Here is a 10,336-nt window from a genome sequence, read left to right on the forward strand (position 1 = left end):
TATGTGGTCTTTGAGAATGTAAGTGACTGACTCGGCCGTTAAGCATACCCGTATTACCAGTCAAAAAAAATAAAAATAAAGGCTTTTCGGCAAGTACAGTCACTAAGGGAGGGGAAGTATGCTTGTAGAAATGTGTGTTAGGGGTGCTTTGAGGACACATTTGTGCAGCAGCTGCAAACCAGCTATGAAGCCCTCAAAGCTAAACACTGAATGGGTCTATGACTTATACTATTAGTTAAATCAAACCAATATTGAGGCCACTCTCCTCTGGTTTTGGGAAGGAAAAAGAGTTGACCATTGGCTTTGTACAAGCCATCTCATAGACTAATCCCTAGCCTCATGCATTGATCCTTTAGGCAGACAGTGTGGTGAATCACTGGTTTGTTTTGCATAGATAAGGAGTGTGGGTTACGTAAAGTCAATATCATAAAAATGATAAGAGCATTGTTGAACTGTGGGATGATGGAAACTATATAAAAACTTTGAAGTTTACAAAAACCTGATATTAGGAGGGGTCTAAACCACCACTTTTTATCTGTTTTCCACTCCTTGTTTTGGCGAAAGGTCCTCCTACATATAAAATAAAAGTTGACAAACCATCTAATGTATAGAGGATTCTCCCTTCTCTCTCCAAAAGATGATGTCGTGGAAAGAAGGATTGGGCATTTTGAACTTAACACTAGAAGTCCCAGAAATTTCGAGCTCCCCCCTGAAGTCCCGAAAGAGGGTCAAATGAAATACAATAAACTGAATAGAACTAACTAGAAACTAAATGGCTAAACTCAATGGAAAACAACAACCTCCTGTGGTGCGACAGTAATGGCCTTAATTACAGAACAAAAGACTGTGATTATAGGATGTTAGCTAAAATCCTTGAGGTCATTCGACCCATCGCTGGGTTCCAAAGGTAGAAATGTTAAATGACCCCTCTCTGGGACTTCTAGTGTTAAGGGGCAGATAATCCACTAATTGAGCACCACTTTTAAAGGGGTTGTCCAATACTAGGACAACCACTTCTGATTCTGCATTTCCCCCAGGTAAAATAAAAAGCCTACACTCAACTCTCATATCAGCAACATTCCGGCAGTGCCACAGTTCGCGTTCCGGGGGCACACACGACGTTGTGACATCACACGACCTCCGCATCTAATCAGCACTGGCTTCTATCTCCCTGCCTTTGGACCAAACGAGCAATCAACAGGAAGTGAGTGCAACCGCAGCTACTACTTCCTGTTGATTAACTCATTTGGTTTGAAGGCAGGGAGACAAAAGCCAGAGTTGATTGGACGTGGGGCTTTTGTGATGTCACAAGGTCATGTGCAACACTGCTGGACCCATGCCGGCCGCGGAAGTGACTATAGGCTTTTTTGTTTTACCCAAGGACAACATGTTGAATCAGAAGGGCTTGTCCTAGTAGTGGACAACCCCTTTAAACAAACTGATGAATAATACCATCCAACATACACAAGTGTGAATGAGGAATTCTATTTTTTTCCCCTAGAACAGGGATTCTCAACTCCAGTCCTCAGGACCCAACAGATCATGTTTTCAGGTTTCCCTTCAATATTAGACAGGGAATAATTCCACAATCTGCGCAACATTAAAGAAATCCTGAAAACATGATCAGTTGGTGGGTCTTGAGGACTGGAGTTGAGAAACACTGCCCTAGAGTGTCACTTTAATTCCTTCAATATCAAATTTGTCCAACTGGGAAAAATCCACAATAGCAGACTGAGATTTTTTTGTTTCATTATATATATTGCTGTCCTTCTATTGACCATGAATGGATCCTTTAATTTAAGCCAATGGGATCTCTGATTTTTCTGTGATCCTCTCTTTAAGCCAATGGGATCTCTGATTTTTCTATCTTAACTCTTCCTTCATTACAAATCTTTGCCCATTTTACATATGCTTACACTAGCAATTTATCAAAAGGGGTAACTTTAAAAGCAAGTAACATTGTATATAAAAATTTTGAAGAACTCTTAAATCATAAAAAACCTCACTCCCTCCCCTAGGCCTACAAAAATCATGTAAGATAAAAGCACAAAAACACAAAAGGCAAAATAACAAAAAAAAAAAAATATCACCGAATCAAACAAGACAGTTCTACAGGTTAGAAAGGCTATGCAACATACAGATTCAGTCTATTCGGGGAACGGGTTTGCTTTATTTCCTCCAATTGTACATTGCACCATGGACTGGGAATACAACCGAAGCTGCATGAAGTAATAAAAGACCTCAGTCAGAGAACCCCACTGATGTCGGAAATCAGACATGACCTCTCTAAAGGGAATTATAGAAGTCTTAGTGCTCTTGTTCTTGACCATCAGTGGGCCGTCCGAACTCATTGACTCCTTATCATGATTTTCTTGACAGTATTTTAAAAATCACAATAAAATATGGGACTTCATATGTTATAAACGTGACTATCAGTGCCTTCACAATCCAAGAAAGGACGATAAGAGAAATTGACCTAATGACGTTCCTTTCGTAGAAGTAGCCGTAATGCCTGAGCTTGGCATTAGGAACGCTGTGTTTGTACCCTGTTTAAAGTCACAAGACCTAAGAACTTGTGATAATGTGAATAATAGGCATGAAACACTGCCTTTATGACCCGATCCCCAACGATGTTGGTGAAGACTATGGAGATGACCCTCTTACGAACAAAATGGGTCTCCAAAGACTAAAAAAAAAAAAGTAATGGCATAAAAGGTGCTATAGAAAATACTAAAATAATAATAGGATTTGAAAATCGTAAGATGCTAAATAAATGTTGTATTGTGCTCACCACCATGGGATAATATCCAATTATCATAGATGTAGAATTGGAGGATAACAAAAATGCTGAGACAAACAAACCCCACCCTCCCGCTCCCCAAAAATTAAATTCACATCTCATGATATTACTACTAAATATTTGTGAAAATGATGAGTGAAATTAATTTTACAGTTTGTTTTTAAATCAATTGTGTAATATTTCAAAATAACATTGGTGATTTTCATTTAGAAACTTAGTGAATTAAAAAATGAAATTCGGGCTCATTCAGACATCTGATTTTTCCTGGACCGATTTTTTTGTCGGGGATCATACTTTGATCAGTGTGTGGTCCAAGTGTCATCATTTTTTTTCTCGTACATGGAGAAAATTAAAAAAAGTTTCTCCACCTTCTCCTTTCTCAGTTTGTCAAAAGCAAACTGCACTCTGTCATTTGGGTGTGGTCAGATTTTTTTCCATGGATGAATAGACTTGCATTGTTGATTTTGCTCCGAAACATGGTTCAAAATTGGACAGGTCTCTCCTATTTTCTGTTGACTGCACAGTCAACAAAAAATCCCGGGCATATAAAACGGCCCCAAAAACTATCACTAGTTCGAGTGCTATCCGTGAGTATCAAGAACAGAAGAGTCCAGCTCACCTGTCGATGAAATGCACAGATCTGTAATTCCAAAAATGCCAAATAATTAAGACCTCAGTGCTATGAAACATAGCCTGGATACTAGTTAACGCATTTCAAGGCGTCTTGTCTCTTATTCATAATCAGGTTATGAATAAGAGGTATGATTACTCGAAATGCGTAAACCAGTATAAGGGCTATGTTCCATATCATTGGGGTCTTTTAGAGTATGAAATTAAAGTTAAGCGTGCCGGATACCTCCCTTTTTGGACCTCTTTGGCATTTTTGGAATAACGGATCTGTGCTCTTCATCGACAGGGGAGCTGGAGTCTTTTTTTATTTGCTGTTCTTGATTCTCACGGATAGCACTTGTACTAGTGAGTCTATTTCATCCTTTCGAAGACATTCCAAAGTGGAAAGACATCAACACTATGGAACATAGCCCGGATACTGGTTTACGCGTTTCGAAGAGTCATGCCTCTTACTCATAATCAGGTTATGACTACTTGAAACGCATAAATCAGTATCAGGGCTATGTTCTGTATCGTTGGGGTCTTTCCACTTTGGGATGTAACAAAAATTAATGGTGCCGGATCCTTCCGTTTTTGAACTTCTTTGGCAATCCAGAACAGGACAAAAATCGAAAGTCTGAATGAGGCCTAAGAGCCTAAACAAAGGTAAACTTCCAAATTTTGTAGACTTCAATTCAACCTGATTAATTTTACTGCTCGTTTGTGTATTTTTTTTTTTAAAGGTCCATATTAGAGACCACATCTGTAGTACGATTTACCATATTTTTGCTCCAAACCGGACACTGTAAAATATTCAACATTAAAATCAGGTATAAACTAAATTGCACAAGTTAATCTCAGCATTTTTTTTTTTGGCATTCTTAAGTTCAAACAAAATCTATCCATAATTAAAAAAATAAAATAAAAAAACACAAACATTTAAATCGAGGTAGTTTTCTTAGCTTCAACTATTGAAATAATTTCTCACCCACTCCCAAGAGAAAAAAAAGTATTAAAAAAAAAAGAAAAAGACACAATAAATGGCAACACTGTAACATTTGTGTCCCCTCCCGTAAGAGGAAGAGAATCCCTCGCTTAAAAGGCTTCCAAAATTTTTTTTTTTTAGGTCTGTAAACAACAACAAAATGCAGCAACTGCATTCATGTTTGTGCACCTGTGTTGAAGATAATACATTCAACTCTGTCAAAAAATAAATAGATAAGAAAGAGTAAAAAAAAAAAAAAAAATAAGCAAACTTTTTTTTTTTTCCCCCATACAGGGATATGCAATAGTCTTTCTTTTCCTATTCAACTGATGCAGAACAGGTTTCCAACTTTCTGCAAATCAGCTCTTTCAATTATTCCTTGGTCAATGCTTGCAAACCAGTCTTGCATGAGTGGAGAAACGCTTTGAAAAGTAGTGGTAATTGCTCCATAGGTACATTCAGCAATTTTCCTGGTTAAAAAAAAAAAAATAAAAAAAAAGGAAATTAATCAGAATAATTTAGCCACAAAAATTTTAAAGAGGTTGTCAACTACTTTTACATTGATCGGCTATCCATAGCCCATAGTCATCAATGTTTGATCAGCTGGTGTCCAACACCCGGGATCCCTGCTGATCAGCTGCTCTCGGTGCCGGCGGCGGAAGCAGGCAGCTGGAAATGTTCAGTTCTGGAGCTGCTCCGTCTTCTGATAGTGGCCAAGGTCGGGTACTGCACATCCACTTCCTTTTCAAATCAACAGAAAGTGGATGTGCAATACCCAGCCACGATAGTTCCGGTACTGAGCATTTCCAGCCATGGTAGTTCCGGTACTGAGCATTTCCGGCCGCGGTAGCTCCGGTACTCAGCATTTCCGGCCGCGGTAGCTCCGGTACTGAGCATTTCCGTCCACTTTTTGCTGCCGCTATCGGCACTGAGAGAAGATGATCGGCGGGGGGTGTCGGACCCTGGCCAATCCGACATTGATGACCTATCCTAAGGATTGCCCATTAATGTAAAAGTAGTGGACAACCTCTTCAAGAATATGAGTACAAAAAATGGCAATGAAAAAGAAAAATGGTTAAAAATGTTAATATCAATGTGTTCATGTAAAAAAAATCTCGAGGTTTTTTTTTAGGACAAAAACATTTTTCTTTTTCATGTATTTTTATTGGTCAAGGTCTCAGTGCACCAAAACACAACCTCAACTTGAATACTCAACATTGAGCAAGTGCTGTGTTATTGCCAATTCCTGTAGGCAGACTGGTCCCGAGCAGGAGGGGCAGACTAGAACCTGCGATGAGAATTGGCCATGACACTATGTGAGTACGACTGCACTGTCCATATGAAAACATAGGTGCCCACTCCATATGGGGCAAGTATTACCATACTGGCATCTGCCTTTAATATCAACGACCAGAGCCAATCGCCACTAAAAAGGGAACCTGTCACCAGATTTGGCGACTATAAGCTGCGGCCGCCACCAGTGAGCTCTTATATACAGCATTCCAGAATACTGTATATAAGTTTCCAGGTCGCGCTTTATAACGTAAAAAAAACCACTTTTATAATACTCATCTAGGGGGCGGTCCGGTCCGAAGGGTGTCGCTGCTCTCCGGTCTGGAACCTGCTGTCTGCTGCGATCTCCGTCCTCCTTCTACCCGACCCAGTATGGATGACGTGTCTAAGTCATCCACACAGGCCGACATTGCGGTCCTGCACAGGCGCACTTTGTTCTGCCTGGCCGAGGGCAGATCAAAGTACTGTAATGCGCGAGGAAAGGTTATAAACTGCCCGCGCATGCGCACTACAATGCTTTGATTTGCCCTGAGCAGGCCAGATCAAAGTGCGCCTGTGCAGGACCTCAATGCCAGCTAATATGCATGAAGTAGGACGCGTCATGCACACGGGCCTCAGAAGAAGGTGGACGGAGATCGCTGCAGAGAGGAAGTACTGGACCGGAGAGCAGTGACACCCATCGGACCGGATTGGCCCCCCCAGGTGAGTATAATAAGTGTTTTTTTTAGTTCTACACAGCGGCCTTGTCTCTTATATACAATATTCTTAGCCCATTAGGTGAGTATTATAAAGTGATTTATTGCCAAGTTTTTGTTTTACCGTATCTTTACCCAAAATAATTCAACCAAAATTTAATTTTCCCATATAAACACAGTTTAAGACATGTCCTAACCCAATCCTGGCCTCAAGACGTACAGAACTCGACTAGCAGATGGATACTTACCAGCAATGTAGCGAATCTCAGGCAAACACATCATCAGGTCCGGGAATCTGCTGGGTTGATGTGGATACCTAAATTCTGTGAAGTCCTGGCACACGTACCAATATCTCTTATTCAGCTGTTCAAGCTGAGTGATACTGCTAAGACCTTGGATATCTATTGAAGAAAAACAAAAAAAAGCTGAAAAACAAATGCCCACAAAGGACCAAACGGCAAAATAAATTATAGGCTAGAACATCCAGCTTTTGCTTGAGATTGTGCCAAGTACGATGCCATGCAAAAAAAACCAAAAAAACTAAAATGATCTCTACATTTTATGACCTAAATCATACATTTTGTAGAAACCATAGAGGCTACCTTCTTAAGTTAATTATTAAAAAACATTCTTTTAGAGTTTGTATATTCTTTATTAAAAAAAAAATATATAAAAATAAAAAAATCTTCAGTTTTTGATGAAAAAAAACAAAACTAAATACCAAAATTATTTGTTGTACCAGACGAACTGTACAAAAAAATGCAAATATAATTTACCCTCTGTTGTGTCCCCATAAAGGATATATAAAAAGTTATCAGTGTTTCCTCTTATTTTATTCCCTATCCTTTGAGGCTTTATTTTATTTTATTTTTTTAAATCCACCCTCTATTTCCAGAGATATGGGCCTTTTTATTTAGTGCTACTTATTCTCTACAAGGGTGTGTGGCTTACAGGTCAATAATAGAGTATCCTAAAGACACGCCCCAGAGGATCTGATACTCAGCACAAAATGAAAAGGGTCACATCTCTGGAATTCCTGCTGAATAAAAAAAACAAAAACAAAAAATACACTCAGGGGAGTAGTAGGAATAAAATAAGAGCAAAAACTGGCCACTTTTGACCTGCCGAAAGCTCCTTTTTAAATGGCCAGCGCATCCAGGAACATTTTATGTACCCCACTATAATATTCTTTGACCCAACTAATTTTTTTTCTGTGTGTGTGGCAGGAGGGGAATGCGAATTAAGGGAGATATGGGCCTTTTTTTATTTAGTGCTACTTATCCTTAACAAGTGGGTGTGGCTTACTGGGTAATCATGCAAAGCAGCCTAAAGACACGCCCCAGAGGATCTATTACTCATTAGTATCTTTACCAATAGTTAGCACAAAATGAAAAGGCCTGTTTTTCTGGAACTTTGGCTGAATTAAAAAAAAAAAACAAGTAAACAAAAAACACACTCAATGGGGAAGTAGGAGGAAAATAAAAGCAAAAACTGGCCACGTTTGATCTGTGGAAAGCTCCTTTGTAATTGTCAGGGCATTCAGGAGCCTTTTAGACACCCCACTAAAACATTCTTTGACCCTACTAATTGTGCGTGTGTGGGCAGTGCGAATTAAGGGAAATATGTGACTTTTATTTAGTGCTACTGATCCGCTACAATGGGGTGTGGCTTACAAGTTAATAATGCAGAGCATCCTAAAGACACGCCCCAGAGGATCTGTTACTTATTTGTATTTTTGCCAAAAGTTAGCACAAAATGAAAAAAGCCCATTTTTCTGGCACTACGGCTCAATTAAAAAAAAAACAACGCACTCGGGGTATAAGTAGGAATAAAATAACAGCAAAAACTATCCACTTTTGACTGTGGAAAGCTCCTTTTTATTGGTCAGGGCATCCCAAAGCCTATTACGCACCCCACTAAAATATTATTTGACCCTACTACTTTTTATGTGTGTGGCGGTAGGGGACGGGGAGTGCGAATTAAGGGGGTTGTGAACAAAAAAAAAAAGTAATACATTACTATATATATTAGTAGAAATAATTTTGGAATAGAAGTCAGGGGAAAAAAATATATTAGCTGAAGTCAACGGAGCTTCGTAATATCAATCCTAAAACAAGAATGACACAATATCAACTGTGTGTGGTCACTACATTGATCTATTGGTGTCAACATTCCCAGATAAGGCGAGAACAGCTGGCGATCTGTCACACAATCCTTACTTGGATAGGGCTAATCTACCAGCGCTGCTGCCTGTAATGCATATGTGATATGACGTGTGTCCTGGCCTTGGTGGCAGCATTAAACTTCTATTAAGTGGTGATTAATAAATGGAAAAATACGTGTTGCCTGAACATAACTTCCAAAAATTTGTTGCTCATCAACTGCTGCACTGCCCCCTAGTGTCATGGAAAAATCTGCCAACGCAAAGAATCACCAAACACTGGCGGATGCTTACCTTGATTCAGGAAGTTAATGGCTTTCATGCAAACATACTCTTCATTGCTCACTTTCAGGTGCATGAACTTTCGATATAGGTAGATGAGTCTCTCCATCACTTCCATGCCTTCGTCACCAAATCTGACAAAAGGTTAGTGCATTAATATCACAGACGTTTAAGGACACAGTTTTATATATACACAATGTATATATATATATATATATATATAATCTATATATTTTTATATATATATATAATAAATTATATATATAAAATATATTATAATAAATATATTATAATAAATATATATATATATATATATACACATAAAATATATATATATATATATATATATATATATATATATATATATATATATATATATACGGGATGATTTTTCATTTTAGCATTATTCTGCTTGCAGCTGGAAAAGTCTTAAAGACTTACCCTGGTAACAGGTCTCCTTTAAGTTAATGAAAACGTGGCTACTTTTTGTTTTTAATTTATGCCTGCTGCTCCCCTATTTTTAATTTTTTCTTAATCCATCATACGGTTGCAGAGTTATTGGCTTTTTTTAAAACTGTTTTTACCTCGGGGGTATGGCTCAGGGTGATTATGCATAGCCACGCCCATGAGGATCCTGTAAAAATGCCCAATATTTCTGGAGCCATATGGTGGAATGAAAAGAAAAAAAAATGGCATACTCAGGAGAGCAATGGGAATAAAATAAGAGTAAAAATTGGTCATTTCTGAAAAGTCCTTTTTAAATTGCAGCAGGTAATGAGCGGCGAACAGCAACTTCCTACACCAAGATCCGCTGGGATCTCATTGCTACTATGTAAAACTGTCAGGACTATAAAGCAGGCAAAAGTGAGTGGAGTGTAGGAGCTGGAAAGACGGAAATATGGTTTTAGGGTGAGTGTTGCTCAGCTGAGGTAGTTGTAAAAGTCACAACTACAAGAGACGCATAAATGGAGAGTATCCGGCTGCAGCAGTCCCCATAGCAAATGAAAAGGCTCAGTTGTGGATATGAAAGGGTTAACGCCACAATGCAACACAGGAACAAAAACCTCAAAGGTTCATTGATGATCAGAAGTTGATTTTTACTCTATGCAATTCGGAACATAAAAGCTCCTTCAGGATAAAAATGAGATGTATAACCATTTGATTTACTACTGCAGGACCTTTTTTTTAACCGAAACGCACAGAATAAAAATCTATTCTGATCTTACAGGAACAAAAACTTCAAAGGGTCATTGAAGATCAGAAGTGATTTTTATTCTACGCGTTTCGGATCAAAAAAGCTCCTACAGTAATAAATCAAATGGTTATACATCTGATTTTTATCCTGAAGGAGCTTTTATGCTCTGAAACGCGATCTTACAGGAACCTGATCTTACAGGAACAGAAACTTCAAAGGCTCATTGAAGATCAGAAGTGATTTTTAGTCTACACATTTCGGAACATAAAAGCTCCTTCAGGATAAAAATCAGATGTATAACCATTTGATTTATTAC

General features: G+C 38.5%; 1 protein-coding gene across 1 annotated transcript in view; it reads right to left on the minus strand.

Moving 5' to 3' along the window:
* Nucleotides 1-3,942: 3,942 nt before the first annotated feature.
* NR6A1 (nuclear receptor subfamily 6 group A member 1) overlaps nt 3,943-10,336 on the minus strand; it is a 399,090-nt gene continuing 392,696 nt past the window's right edge. Inside the window, exons 9-11 of the mRNA XM_075322829.1 lie at nt 8,838-8,959; nt 6,631-6,783; nt 3,943-4,864 (exon numbers count right to left, since the gene is read on the minus strand). Coding sequence (XP_075178944.1) covers nt 4,767-4,864; nt 6,631-6,783; nt 8,838-8,959 — 373 coding nt within the window. The 3' untranslated portion in view covers nt 3,943-4,766. The remainder of the gene's footprint in view (nt 4,865-6,630; nt 6,784-8,837; nt 8,960-10,336) is intronic.

Source organism: Anomaloglossus baeobatrachus, chromosome 9 (genome assembly GCF_048569485.1).
Source record: "Anomaloglossus baeobatrachus isolate aAnoBae1 chromosome 9, aAnoBae1.hap1, whole genome shotgun sequence".
NCBI classification, from domain to species: domain Eukaryota; kingdom Metazoa; phylum Chordata; class Amphibia; order Anura; family Aromobatidae; genus Anomaloglossus; species Anomaloglossus baeobatrachus.